The sequence below is a fragment of the Schistocerca gregaria genome, chromosome 3 (assembly GCF_023897955.1).
Source record: "Schistocerca gregaria isolate iqSchGreg1 chromosome 3, iqSchGreg1.2, whole genome shotgun sequence".
In the NCBI taxonomy this organism is placed as follows: Eukaryota; Metazoa; Arthropoda; class Insecta; order Orthoptera; family Acrididae; genus Schistocerca; species Schistocerca gregaria.
This window is the reverse complement of record NC_064922.1, coordinates 306,271,672-306,287,732: the sequence shown is the minus strand read 5'-3', so window position 1 is coordinate 306,287,732 and position 16,061 is coordinate 306,271,672. Positions and strand designations below refer to the sequence as shown.

The following is a 16,061-nucleotide window of genomic DNA, read 5'->3' as shown; positions in this document are numbered from 1 at the left end:
GCCTTCACCTGTATTAACTGAAGATGGTCTCAGAACCCATCTGACAGACATCATTGATGCCAGTGTGAGCCACAACTTGCAGATTACTGCACTCTGCATGCTCAGTTCCACAGGCAAGTAATCCTCCACTTCTCAGATGATTCACCCTCCCCCCCCCCCCCCCTCCCCCGCCATCAGACATAGTGAGTCCACATTGCCTTTCTTCCCAGTCCTCAACGCTATGTGTCTAAGGGGCTCACAAAGTGCATAACATTTGAGCTCCCAATAGACAGTAAAGCCCTCCCCCTTTGTGCCTGCTTGGACCCTGCTGAAGGAATGGCCACATGTCCTCCCACAGGGTGAATGGGCGAGGCCAGAAGGCTGATCTTCATATAGGTCCTATGTCTCCAGTAACGTCAGTGAGTTACCACCTGACATTCACCCTGCTGTGAGGGCAGATCCACTTCGTTGGGTACACTATGAGATGCTTTGGCAGCAGAGCCTCTGGGTGAGATGACAAACACCTGAGGTGTCCCATGCGATGTCCCAGATTCTCTGCTACTGTTACATCCTGAGGCAGCAATCTGAAGGTGACTGACCATAGCCAAAAGTGCGTTCAGCTGTTTGCAAACTGTGGCCAGCTCCTCCTGTGTCCACACACAGCATGCACACATCCTACCAGTCCTATCAAGTCTAACTGAAGAAGTAGATTGTAAAAGCAGACAGAATCCTAGATATGCAACTTGCTACCCTCCTGATGTGTCACCAATGACTGCTGATGCGTTAATAAGCTATGTAGTTGGCTGTTCAGAACAAGTGGAAACTGCACTGCAGACTGAATGAATTTAAACTTAACAAAAACAGAGATTAAACCTCATAAACAGAAAACCACGCATAAAATTTAAGAAATGTACTATGAGGAAAACACAAGAACAAATAAGTACTTAACTTGCTGCAATGTAGATATGTATCAGCTGAGAGCTGGGACCTGACTGACTGGCTTACTAAACAAACAAGTGCTTGTCTACAAAACAAGACAAATGAGCAACTACTGTGCTACAAACTAAATGAATTTACACTTACAAAAATGCAAGATTAAACCTTTTACACAGAAAATACTTGTACAGAAGGTATAATGTAATAAGAAAATGTATGCAGTAACTAGTGGCTGTCAACTGGTGACCAGTATCTGCTGCATCAAAGGCAAACCCTTAAGCAGAAATTGGACTTACTTAATTATAGTTGCCATTTGGCAATCAGGTTTTATGTCAAAGACTGTGCATTTATGTATATATATTGACAGGCTGTTTTTATACAGAAAATGCTATAGTATACAACAATATATGAAAAGACAGATTGCAGATTGCTGTTTACCATAGAGGTAATGCACATTCTGTCTCAAGCTGGTGGATATGTGTGCATGAGGTGTGCTTGCTTGTGTAAATTAATGGTGTGTGTTTCTCTTTTTCCAATGAAGACTGTGGCTGAAAGCTTATGTGTGTCTTTTAATTGTGCCTGTGTGCAACTTAGTGTGTTATGTCTTTTCCTACATTGTTTATACTGAAACCTGGAGTTTCCATTGTTTGATACTAGCAGTTAAAATACCAGAAGAAAGAAAATATAATTTTGAAGTCTAGTATTTAATGTTTACTTATCAAGTTTTCTTATCATACACCATATTACAAGCAGATGTTAATATATTTGTTTATTATAGCTCATAAGATGCAGAAATGCAAATTTATGCATTAAAATATATCTGCTACCTATAGTGCATATATCTTTTTGTTCTAAATTAAACAACAGTGTCTGTGAAACAGAATATCTTGTACTTAGCCTCAAATTTCAATTATTTCCAGCTTGCTCAGTACACTACATTTTTTCATTTGTTTTGGGCCTTCTATGGCTCATGTGAGTAACTGCTTCTGATTTAACTTCTGGCTACTTTGTTCCACTTTTCGGTTTTGGTTTTCTCTGGTGATGGAAATTTAAAAGCTTCTTTCAGAATGTATCTTTGTTCAGAATTTCATGTTTTTCAGTCGTCATCACTTTAGGATAACTTCTGATTTCCTGGAGCCACTTGCACCAGGGATATTTTTCTGTAGTTAATATGTTCAAAAAATCTCTTACATATCCTGTTTTCATTCATCCAAACCACATGGCTGTAAAACAATGTTCTTTGTTTTCTCATAGTTAGGTTTATTTGTTCAGTTTTCTTGTACAGATATCATTACTACTGATCCTGTGTTCATTATTGTGCTTTACTTGCTCTGATACTTTCCAGGTTTTCTATTTTTCCAATCTTAGTCAAATCCAGGTATACAGCTGCACTTACGCATTCTGGTTTTATTACTTTAACATGGAACTGTAACTTTTCTCAATTGGTAGGTGTAAGTTATCTTACAAAAAATTGAAACAATGTACAGTGTCAACTTTCTTAGCCACCACAGTCTGACAAGTGACTGACACAACAGCAAAATTCCATTATTTTCTTAACTTATTACAAACAGTATTACATATATGTTGTGTACCTTGTATTAAACCATCACTAGTAGTTCTCACAAGTGTAATTAAAATTCATACTGAGAACAATGCTGTCTGTAGTACTTCATTTCTGTAGAGACATTAATAAACTTCAGCATAAACACTGGACTATTATCAATCAGTTTATTGCCTTAGTGTGAAATGTTTATCAAGATCCTCACATTACTTTATTTAAACTCATATTTGCTCCGTCAATGCTGCCAATGTTAAAACACCCAAAGAGAGGCTATTGTAGTAATGCATAACAGTCGACTAACAGAATTCGTGCATTCAAACTTGAGAAACTTCTATGCTTGAAATGCTAATGTTTTATTGTTTTCTTATGCAGTTACAGAGAAATGCCTTCATCATGCTATAATGCAACCTCTATTGCATTCTAGAGTCCTAATTTGACGATGGAGAAGCATTTGTCTGTTTAGGAACATCAGCCTAAAAGTGGATGTGTTTTGTTTTTATTACATTACCAACTCACATGAAAAATCTGAATACCTTAGACACAGAGTTGTTTCATTATCAGCTGCATATTACAAATACAATAACTATTTATAGGAAAACAATGTTTACTCCACATATGTGAAGATGAACTATAAAATTGCATATAGTGCATTCTGCACCTATTTCTGACCGAAAAACCATATTCAGTCTTCACATAGATCATATTGTTGTTTTAGTCTTCCATACATGTCCTCATTGCTTTAGACAAACTGTTTGTAAAACATGAGCAACAGAATTTTTCTTGAGTTTTTTGCTGTTTACAAAATAAAATTGAAAGAAAATAGTAAAACGTTACATTAGTAAGGAAAGGAAGCAATTCAAATGTCTCACAGATATAATTTTAAAAGGAAATGTCTTCTTTTTTTATTGTTGTGCAGTAAACTGAATTAGTTCCTTTGTCAGTATCAATAATAAATTGTATGTTGTTTCATCCTGCACAGCATTTACAGCACTACCACATCAATTAACACTTTGTGTGTGAGTGTGCTTGTGCGCGCATGTGAAATCAATATGTTTGTGGGTAGCCATCACAACGTGGATCAGCAGCAGCCCACCATACATCAGCACCTGTGTACACATCTGTACTTGTGCCAGCAAACCAAGCACCACGGGTTATTACATGACCACGTCCAAATATTCGTCGATCGAAGCCTGTTACTGGCCAAGTTATTTTGTGCCCTTTCTGGACCAATTGCTGAGAGACCTCACTTTGTATTCCAGATTCCAGTGACACTGTCCAGGGCTGACTGCACAGAGGAAAACAAAAATAATTTTGAGTGGTGGTTACTTACTCTACTAGAAATATAGCAACGGTTAATGTTCACATTTTTCACACAAGTATATATTCCAGCTAATGATTCCTTTTCACAATATTTTAAAATTCACTGTAAAATTTCATTTTGATGTAACAAACTAATTTGTTGTGTTACATGGATCCCAATTTTAAGGAAAACTTCCAGGAATGTGGAAAAAAATCATAGTATACATTAACAGAGAGGAATAGCTGTGAGAAACTGATTCTATACCTCATATCAACAGTCATCCATCACTAAATTACTAAATGCTACTAGCACCTACACAACATAAAATAAATATAATACAGCTGGTAGAAATGACAGAACTTTAACAAGGCTGCTGATGTCTCTACTGTACCAAATAACTACTGTTTGTTTGCTGCTAGTAGATCAGTATGTACATTACTACACTCATAATAATCAAAGAATAATTTGTTATTTGTATGCAGTAAGAGATCAAACCTGTTCAAATCATCAGTATTACTCATCCTGCTGTTAATGGGAGACTTCAGTCCTGTAATTGTGATACTCATATAATTTTATCAAAAGGAGGATTCAATTAACTAAACTACAAAATTTCAAGGTGATAGTATGGCTGGCCAATACCTATATTCAGTAGGTAAAATTTCAGTGTTACCAATAGACACAATAAAAATAGAAAAAAAATCAGTTCTTAGCTCTCTGGACAGTTAGGTTTTTTTTTTTTTTTTTTTTAAGAGAGAGAGAGAGGGAGAAAAGAATGAACATGTACAGAAGGCTGGGAGGGGAGGTAGGTCTCTTGAGTTCAAGCTACAATACACACCTGATGTGAGAATGAGGAGAGAGACTTTATAAATTCTTACTTCCATGCATTATGTATACTGGTGGCATGTTAAAAGCTGAAATGCAGACCCCACTCTCAAGTTTACAGATACCTAAAAAGACAAATGTCTTAAAATGTGAAAATTACTGATTGGTTAGCCTAGTTCTCCATGCATTGAAAATAATAACTGATACCATCATCAATGGAATGCAACAAAAAGTTGAAACTCTACTACCAGAAGATAAATTTGGCAAAAAAAATTGAGGAATCAGAGCAGGATCATTAGCTTTAAACTTAATTATACAGAAATAAATGGAAAGGAATTTAACAAGATACTTAGATCCTTTAATGCACAGAAAACACTTGATATTGTAAAATAGGAAAAATGGTTGAAGTACTGAAAAAATAGGAATTCACTGTAGAAACTTATTACCAATATGGAATGTTTACAAAAATGGCATGGCTGTTATTGGTGGGCATTCAACACAAGAGGAAGCATAGACTCACAAATGGGTCTGGCTAGATTGTACACTATCATGAATCATTTTTAATCTACCCATAGAGCAAGCACTTAAAAATTCAGAGAACAGTTTGAAATTGGAAGTAAGTAATACTACAGAATGGGGCAGTATTGTTATAGCAGGACAATAGTGTTTATTTGGCCTGTAGTTTAAAAGTTGAGCTCATCCATGAAACTGCAGCAATAATGGAGCTGGTGTGCAATGTATTAACAAAGGTAACATTATTGTTTGCTTGGCTGAATGCCAAGAATTTGTTTATTTTTCACCTACAATCAGTCAGTAAATGTTATCAGAAACAGTCTATTACATGTAACAGTTAAAACTTCAGTTGAAGAGCTTCACAGGTTGTACAGATAGAGCAAGTTAATATCATTGATTAGTTAGTTTGGTATTATATGGACATTTACATAAGTCTGTATGTAATATTATTGCAAAGTTGTAGTGCTTTATATGGAAAGTTGTTTTGTTGTAGGGTAATAACATACATCAATGTTATAGGGTAATAACATACATCAAGAACCCTGGATCCGGCGGAAGGTGCAAATACAACTTGATTTTCCTGGAAAATGTGTTACTGGCTGTGCATCAGGGGAAGATGAGCATCAGGAGAGTATCAGAAGAGTTTGCTGTACTGTACACAACCTTTAACGATAAGTTACAGAATAAGTATAGACACTAGGTAGATGCACCAATAGCTTTAAACAGGGAAGAGGAGAATTTGAGGATTTATTGATATGTGCCAAGTGAAGCTTTCCACTGAGAAACATAGACATACGTAACATTGCACAGCGTTACCTTAACCATGCAGGGGAAATGGAAAAGAGACTTACAGACAGTTGGCTGGGATTAGAGTGGGTTCATGCATTACTGAAAAGAAAGTCTGAACTGACACTGAAAATCAAAGAGAACATAAAAAGAGTTAGAGCAGCTATTTCAAGGGAGATCATAATAGAATATTATGATAATCTTATGGAAACATTGAATGGATTTCCTGACACTAGTATAATTAACTACGATGAAACAAATTTTTCTGATGACCCGGGAGAGGTGAAGGTGCTTGACGAAAGAGGCGTGAAGCATCCTAGGAGAATTTTGGGCACAGTACATCTAAAACTAGTGTCAGTGCTACAATGGCAGCATCTGCAGATGCAACATTGTTACCCCCATTTACTGTTTACAAAAGTAGGCACCTGTATGATACTTAGGCTGAGGGAGGTGTCAATAGGGCTGGTTACAACAGGAATATGAATGGGTGGTTTGATCTTAATATGTTTGAACCATGGTACACAAAAATTTTGTTGCCATATGTCAACAGATTGCAGAGACCAATATTATGATTGGTGATACCTTATCCAGCCATATCACGATAAGTGTCCTCAAGCTTTATGAGGAATATGACATTACATTAGATTTGTCCTCCTGCCTCTAAATGTAACCAACCTTTGCCAGTCTCTTGATTTGGCATTCTTTTATCTCTTAGGCACTGCTTTATGATATGTATAGATGGGTGGAAGTTTTTATGACACTATTTGCAACTTTTCTTGTCATCAAGTCTGTCCTCCTCACTTTCCTTATTTCCAAATGTTTGAAGCTCCACGTTACCATCACAAGCAATGTTGCTTCCATTCCTAACTGTACCACCACTGTCATGACACATTCATCACCATCAGTGCTTTCATTACATAGTGTTAAAAATACAATTGACTTTTAATGTTACTACTACTGATCAGGTAGTTCAAATTTGCATTTTCACATTTAGAAAAAATATTTTCCAAATCTTTTACTTGAATGGCATAGTCCAATCTTTTTTCAATAGTTAATTTCCTACTTAGTGCACTGCATAGCTTTTTCACTCTGCTCATTTTTTCTGGTAGAGTGGTTTTGTTAAAGAAAAAGAATGTTAACTAAAATGCATAGGGATGACAACTGCTAACAAAAGCAGTACATAAATCGATAATGGACAAAACTTGTCTATGTCTATTGAAAATACGAGAGCAGAAGGAGGTCTAGTGATGCCCCCTTTTTCCAGATCCAGGCCTATGTGTCTAATGCATAAATCCAGCACTACCTCTAATTCCAAAATGTACCAGGGAATATTTCAAAAATACATTCTCATGAAACCACTTCAAATAAAGGGGGATACTACAAGTGCAAACAATGATAAAACGATCTCATTAATAATCATATTTTCCAAAATATTTGAAAATCTGTCACATGCTCAGGTTGTGAAACATGTTGACCAGTTTGGCATTATTAATGAAAGGTAGTTTGACTTTCAAAAGACTGTATCAATTGAACAAGTTATCTTTACATGTGTACACGATATCATAGACAACAACAGCAACAGTCTGATATTAGGTATATTTTGTAATTTGTCAAAAGTCTCTGACTGTGTCAGTCACAGATTGTTATTAGAGAAGATCTTTCACAATGGCATCATAACCTACTTACGTTCTGCCTCATCAACAGAAGACAAAAAGAAGTGCTGGAAAGTGTGGGCTTCAAACGAGGAGCAGATGTATAAGACGGAGAATTATTCTCCATGGAGTCCATCAGGGTTCTGTTCCAAGTCCAATACTATTCCTGATTTATGTTAACAATTTGCAGTATGTAACCAGGAATGTAAATTCAGCATGTTAGCTGATAACACTAGAATTGTGGCAGAAAATTTGCCAGCCAGAGGCAGTGATTATATCCTAGCCAAAGCCCTCGCCTGGTTCACTGTTAATGCTCTTTTGACCAACATCACTAAGATCAGTTTTATTCAATTGCACATAAGCCATACGGACCTAGAGGTTGTATTGGTGAAATGAACAGTTATGGAGATTGGAGACATCCAAATTCCTAGGTATCCACCTTTACTGCAATTATAATTGAGAGCATCTTTTACTGTAGGCTTTCAAGGGGGCTAGTCATGCAACAAAAGTATCTACATTACATGTGTCATTATGAAGTGTTGTATGGAGTCATTTTCTGTAGGCACTCTACTTACTCACTAAAGGTGTTCATTGTGCAGAAAAGAGTGATCTGCAACAGCAGATCACAGATACGCCAGCTCTGTCAATGCAACTGACAAATCATATCAAAATTTGAAGTTTAGATGTTTTTTTCCAATACTGTGAAGGGGTTGTGGCAATTTCTTCAACTCCACAAATGACCACCATCATTTTTCATGTGGGCTGCATCACAACATCCTACATGAAAATAATGGCGAGTTACTTGCACCAATTTACATTAGTGATGTTTCTGTAGCAGCATCCGACTTATGCTCATTTTGACAGTAAAATATTGCTGCATCTCTGTCTATAGCTAGGATGTTAACTGTTCCACCTAACATCATCATCTGAGACTTTGATGAAATACTTTTTTCAGTTGCCCCATGTCCACCAACACTTGTACTCTGATGCTATTATACAACCCATTAGTTGTTTGTGAATTCTACATAGGAATTACACAGAGAAATATCTGCATTTCCTTATGTTTACAGGAAATGTTTCTAAGACATTTAAAATAATTTGTCAGTAAAACCACTAGAATACATAGTATTTATAATGTCCTTTGTTACATTAATTGATGAAAATATCCTACATGATTTTAACAATCTTCTTTCTTTTAGTATCTTGACTTTATTTTTTTTTTTTTTTTTTTTTTTTGGTAGAATCTTTCATTATTTTCCATAAGAGTCATTGCTATTTAAAGTCACTATTCTTTGTCATTTATTTATATTTTGTCTCTGCTCATTCCATTCTTAGTAAGTACAGTGGTATTTTGAAGAACTTACTTAGAGACGTACTTTTGACAGAATTGCTTAGATGTTCAGTTATCTACATCTACATCTACATCTACATCCATACTCCGCAAGCCACCTGACGGTGTGAGGCGGAGGGTACCCTGAGTACCTCTATCGGTTCTCCCTTCTATTCCAGTCTCGTATTGTTCGTGGAAAGAAGGATTGTCGGCATGCCTTTGTGTGGGCTCTAATCTCTCTGATTTTATCCTCATGGTCTCTTTGCGAGATATACGTAGGAGGGAGCAACATACTGCTTGACTCCTCGGTGAAGGTACATTCTCGAAACTACAACAAAAGCCCGTACCGAGCTACTAAGCGCCTCTCCTGCAGAGTCTTCCACTGGAGTTTATATATTATCTCCGTAATGCTTTCGTGATTACTAAATGATCCTGTAACGAAGCGCGCTGCTCTCCGTTCGATCTTCTCTCTCTCTTCTATCAACCCTATCTGGTACGGATCCCACACTGTTGAGCAGTATTCAAGCAGTGGGCGAACAAGCGTACTGTAACATACTTCCTTTGTTTTTGGATTGTATTTCCTTAGGATTCTTCCAATGAATCTCAGTCTGGCATCTGCTTTACCGACGATCAACTTTATATGATCATTCCATTTTAAACCACTCCGAATGCGTACTCCCAGATAATTTATGGAATTAACTGCTTCCAGTTGCTGACCTGCTATTTTGTAGCTAATTGATAAGGGATCTATCTTTCTATGTATTCGCAGCACATTACACTTGTCTACACTGAGATTCAATTGCCATTCCCCGTACCATGCGTCAATTCGCTGCAGATCCTCCAGCATTTCCGTACAATTTTCCATTGTTGCAACCTCTTGATACACCACAGTATCATCTGCAAAAAGCCTCAGTGAACTTCTGATGTCATCCACAAGGTCATTTATGTATATAGTGAATAGCAACGGTCCTATGACACTCCCCTGCGGCACACCTGAAATCACTCTTACTTTGGAAGACTTCTCTCCATTGAGAATGACATGCTGCGTTCTGTTATCTAGGAACTCTTCAATCCAATCACACAATTGGTCTGATAGTCCGTATGCTCTTACATTGTTCATTAAACGACTGTGGGGAACTGTGTCAAACGCCTTGCGGAAGTCAAGAAATACGGCATATACCTGTGAACCCGTGTCAATGGCCATCTGAGTCTCGTGGATGAATAGCACGAGCTGGGTTTCACACGAACGTCTTTTTCGAAACCCATGCTGATTCCTACAGACTAGATTTCTAGAATGAGATTTTCACTCTGCAGTGGAGTGTGCGCTGATATGGCAGATTAAAACTGTATGCCCGACCGAGACTCGAACTCGAGACCTTTGCCTTTTGCGGGCAAGTGCTCTACCATCTGAGCTACCGAAGCACGACTCATGCCCGGTACTCACAGCTTTAGATTTCTAGTCTCCAGAAAAGTCATTATACTCGAACATAATTCGTGTTTCAAAATTCTACGACTGATCGACGTTAGAGATATAGGTGTATAGTTCTCCACATCTGTTCGACGTCCCTTCTTGAAAACGGGGATAATCTGTGCCCTTTTCCAATCCTTTGGACCGCTTCGCTCTTCTAGAGACCTACGGTACACTGCTGCAAGAAGGGCGGCAAGTTCCTTTGCATACTCTATGTAAAATCGAACTGGTATACCATCAGGTCCAGCGACCTTTCCTCTTTTGAGCGATTTTAATTGTTTCTCTATCCCTCTGTCGTCTATTTCGATATCTACCATTTTGTCATCTGTGCAACAATCTAGAGAAGGAACTACAGTGCAGTCTTCCTCTGTGAAACAGCTTTGGAAGAAGACATTTAGCATTTCAGCCTTTAGTCTGCCATCCTCTGTTTCAGTACAATTTTGGTCACAGTGTGTCTGGACATTTTGTTTTGATCCACCTACCGCTTTGACATAGGACCAAAATTTCTTAGGATTTTCTGCCAAGTCAGTACATAGAACTTTACTTTCGAATTCATTGAATGCCTCTCGCATTGCCATCCTCACACTACATCTCGCTTCGCGTAATTTTTGTTTGTCTGCAAGGCTTTGGCTATGTTTATGTTTGCTGTGAAGTTCCCTTTGCTTCCACAGCAGTTTTCTAACTCGGTTGTTGTACCACGGTGGCTCTTTTCCATCTCTTACGATCTTGCTTGGCACATACTCATCTAACACATATTGTACGATGGTTTTGAACTTTGTCCACTGATCCTCAACACTATCTGTACTTGAGACAAAACTTTTGTGTCGAGCCATCTGGTAGTTTATAGTCTGCTTTTTGTCACTTTTGCTAAACAGAAAAATCTTCCTACCTTTTTTAATATTTCTATTTATGGTTGAAATCATCAATGCAGTAACCACTTTATGATCGCTGATTCCCTGTTCTGCATTAACTGATTCAAATAGTTCGGGTCTGTTTGTCACCAGAAGGTCTAATATGTTATCGCCATGAGTCGGTTCTCTGTTTAACTGCTCAAGGTAGTTTTCAGATAAAGCACTTAAAAAATTTTCACTCAATTCTTTGTCCCTGCCACATGTTATGAACATTTGAGTCTCCCAGTCTATATCCAGGAAATTAAAATCTCCACCCAGAACCATAACATGGTGGGGAAATCTACTCGAAATATTTTCCAAATTATTCTTCAGGTGCTCAGCCACAACAGCTGCTGAGCCCGGGGGCCTATAGAGACATCCAATTACCATGTCTAATCCTGCTTTAACCATGACCTTCACCCAAATCATTTCACAATTCGGATCTCGGTCAATTTCCTTCGATACTATTGCACTTCTTATTGCTATAAACACGCCTCCCCCTTCACTGTCCTGCCTGTCTCTGTGGTATACATTCCAATCTGAGTTTAGGATTTCATTACTGTTTATGTCTGGTTTCAGCCAACTTTCTGTCCCTAGTACTATATGGGCGTTGTGACCATTTATTAATGAGAGCAGTTCTGGGACCTTTCTATAGACGCTCCTGCAGTTTACTATTAGCACATTAATATTGTTACTCCCTGTTGCATTTTGCCTACTCCTACCTTGCCGCATCTCAGGAGGCGTCTTGTTGGGCCTAGGGAGGGAATTCTCTAAACTAAAAAACCCCCATGTGCACTCCACACGTACCCCGCTACCTTTGTAGCCGCTTCCGGCGTGTAGTGCACGCCTGACCTATTCAGGGGGACCCTACATTTCTCCACCCGATAGTGGAGGTAGAGAAATTTGCACTCCAGCTCTCCGCAGAATTGTCTGAACCTCTGGTTTAAGCCTTCCACTCGGCTCCAAACCAGAGGACTGCGATCGGTTCTAGGAACGATACTGCAAATAGTTAGCTCTGACTCCACCCCGCGAGCGAGGCTTTCCGCCTTCACCAATTCTGCCAACCGCCTGTACGAACTGAGGATGACCTCGCCGCCGGTAGAGCCTTCTCCACATCCCTGATGAGACCCCCTGGCAAGTAGACAGAGCGAACACTGGCCCTCTTCCCCGACCATTCCGCTATTTCCCTAAGGGGCTCCATCACTCGCCTAACATTGGAGCTCCCAGTAACTAATAAACTCCTCCCCCTGTGTGCCTGCTCGGACCTTGCTGAAGGAGCAGCCACATGTCCACTCACAGGTAGAGCGGGCGATGCCACACGGCCAGCCTCCACATTTACCCTCCGCCTCGTGCGCCGCGAACGTCGCTGAACCCGTCACTCCCCTTGGGGAGAGAGTGGCCCAGCTGCGCCCGGTACCCGCGAAGATGTCTCGACAGCAGGGACAGTGGGTGAGGCATGTAACACCTGGGGTGTACCTTGCGACGCACCAGACTCCCAACTGCCACTACACTCCGAGGCAGCAGCCTGAAGATGGCTGACCGCGGCCATCAACATGCTCAGCTGTTCGCGAAGAGTGGCCAGCTCCTCTTGCGTCCGTACACAGTAGTCACACATCCTATCCATTCTAAGGAATCAATTTACTGAAGAGACTTAATCAACTTTTAACTAGACTGCTAATTCACTAAAGGCGGCTGATTATTGACTAAACTGTGATTGCTAACCACTTCTTGTAGAAAACAATGAAAATAGCACTACCTGTCTCTGGACTGTATTGAAAACAAACACTAACACTACTGGCACTACAGCTGACTAAAGGGACTCTCTCTGACTGTATTCAAAACAAACACGAAATCTATGGAACACTATTAATAGCACTCGACAATTAAAGCTTTCCAAAAGCAAAAACACATGGAAGAAGAAGTGACAAGTAAGAAAAATACTGTTAATACTTAAATTAACGTAGCTCGCTGCACAGCAGACGTGAAGCAGATGGCTGTTAGGGCGACACTGACACTGACACTACAATCAATTTCTCCATGCAACATCCAAATGTGAATCCCCAGAATTATAGTTTATATTTATATTCTTACTTTCTTGTCCTGAGGTCTTGCTGGTATAATTAGATGCCTCAGTTTTATGCATCCTGTATGCTCCTTTAGTTTCCACCTTGTCTTGTTCTTAATCTGAGCTACTGAAATTTTTCTCTGCATATATGTGTTGTCCACACAACCACCTTATTGTCAAAATCATCAACTAAGAAAACCACACATTTGTAACCTCACCAATTCGTTTTCTGAGACTATATATTACTCTTATTAAAATATCTTTGAAGCAAGCAATTACCTCAGAGTCAGTTTTATATCAAACAGAGATAAAATGAATGAAAAAGATAATAATATATGAACTACATAAAGTTTCATATCAAAAAATTGGTTGAGTAGATTAGTCAGGTTCTAAGAATATCAAGCAGCTTTGATAACAAACCTTGTACTGACATCCACAAAAAATCTTGGGTAATCCAAGGCTTGCTGTGGATCCATTCCAAATTCTACCATGTTGAGTAGCACCTGGAAGACAGTAATTGTGTCTTTAAGATCTGGTATAAAACATCAATGTCCAACAGTTAGGAATAGTTGTGTGAGCATGTTTTAAATAATGTGGATATGACATGAATCCTATCACTTGCCAAACCTACAAATTTTCACTCCTTTACTAACTAGCAACAGTTAAAAAACAGATCTGCACTAACACCACAAAAATATTTCTTTAGTAGCGGTCTCATTTCTTCTGTGTTAAGGCCACACACATTGTGGATTTCCATATCACCACCAGGAAATGGACTTCTTCTAACATTGGAACAAATGATTCATATTCTTTTGACTAATTTTGACTATATCTCTTTGTTAACTGAAAATAGCAAAACCCCCTCTTTATCCTTACCAGTCCTCCAAGAGCAGGATTCTGTCACCCATCTAACCTAGACAATAGCTTTGTCTGCCTACCTGTCATTTGTGCTATTGAATATCTGTCCCATGGCCAATATCCCCGTGAAAGACCTGTGTGCAAATTGTGCTTTATAAATGTGCCCATCAGCTCCTATCCCAACTCAATGGCATTTCTTCCTTGTCACAGGCACTCATCTGTGACTGTGAAGGCAGTCACATTTTTTGATACCAACTTTACTGCAACAAATACGTAATGTGGTTGACTTCAGTAGCAGCTTCATGACTTAAGTCATGTGGATGCTTTACCAACCTGTGCTGCCTAGTGTTTGAGCTTCTGAATTGCAAAAGTAGGAACACTCTACACAACAGAATTATCATTCTCATTAACTCCATGGGCTGAATCTTTGCAGTTCCTTATCCATCTATCCATTACTTGTCTCTAACCATCACTGGTTCTTATACAGTGTGTTCCTGGAAGTAGTATGGACCAAAACAAGAAAAGATTGTCTAATAGCCATGATCTTTAAAGAGCATACCTTTTGAGCTATGAGCAGTTGTTCACCTTCACTACTGTGACACACATACCGTATACTGAACAAGTGCTTGTAGCTCTTAAAGAATGCAATTTAAATCCCATGGTTACTAGACAATATTTTCTTTTTTTGGTCATACTGTCTTGTCCCAAAATATGGAAAGGAAAGAACATGCAGTAGAAGAGATTTGTTTCACAGTAGCAAAGATGATGAACTGCTCATAGCTATTAATTTATGTATTTTAGAGCTAATATTTCCTAGAACTTTTTGCTTCAAATGGTCATTTGTGTCATATCCCTGAATACTGACCATCCCTCCTAGGACACCATGTATAATTAAAACCTCTCATGTATAATTTAATCTACAGCAGCCTCATACTATCATAAATACTTTAGCTCCAGTAAAATAAATTTTTGAACTGACGTAGTTCTGAGCATTTTGTTATAAGAGACCCACAGTCTCTGGTGGCTTGTAACACAGTAATAGTATAATTATGATTTATTTGGTTTGTTACTACAATAGCCTTTGTTTCTGTGAAAGTATCTTGGTATCAGTCAAATTGACTGTAATATGCAATTATTTATAATGGAAGGATCTGGTTTCTTGTAGGCACCTATGCACAAGTGCTAAAGTACTGTGATGAGGTTGCTGTACCTGCAGGTACAGTTCAGCATAGCATTTTTGTGCAGCTCTTCCATTGTATTCAGTAAACCAACAATGAGACCTACTCTTCAACACTAAATGTAGCCCTGCCACTGTGTATCACTGTCAGTGTTCAACCAACATTACCATAAAAACAGAACCCAAGACATAACAGAGCAGTGCTGATTGCAAGTTTCAAGACATAGGCTAATGTGGACAGAACTGTTCTCAACAGAAAGGACTGTAAGCAAATGGAACAACTTTGTTTCCAAACAAGATGGAAAGCACATACTGACAACATTTGTACTAGTGTACTGTTTTCAGCGTAATACAGATACAAGGTTAACTGGTGCAAGACACCATGAGAAATACAATAACTCTGTTATGGGCCACTGGAGACTGTAGGTTCCTCATGCTAAAATACTCAGAAGATATCCCTGAGCAATTTCGGAAAGATTGTCAGTGGCATTCTGGTTCACCCTGAGATTACTACAGTATGGTATCTTAAGATTTTTGAAGCAGAAAACAAGACATGATTTCTTGTATACTTAGCTTGGAAATATTGATGTTGCCAATGACTTTTGACTGAGATGATTATTTGTCATGTTTCACTGTGAAAGTCCTGGACTTTGATTTTGTCGATTGTGTGCATGTGTCACAAAGATACTGAAGGGAATGAAATGGAAAAGTCTTGAAGATAGAC

General features: G+C 38.6%; 1 protein-coding gene across 2 annotated transcripts in view; it reads right to left on the bottom strand.

Moving 5' to 3' along the window:
* Positions 1–2,629: 2,629 nt before the first annotated feature.
* The window catches only part of LOC126355192 (glutathione hydrolase-like YwrD proenzyme), a 141,510-nt gene continuing 128,078 nt past the window's right edge, over positions 2,630–16,061 (bottom strand). For both annotated transcript variants that reach the window (XM_050005420.1, XM_050005419.1), the window contains exons 10-11: positions 13,723–13,805; positions 2,630–3,761 (exon numbers count right to left, since the gene is read on the bottom strand). In XM_050005420.1, coding sequence (XP_049861377.1) covers positions 3,521–3,761; positions 13,723–13,805 — 324 coding nt within the window. In that variant the 3' untranslated portion in view covers positions 2,630–3,520. The remainder of the gene's footprint in view (positions 3,762–13,722; positions 13,806–16,061) is intronic.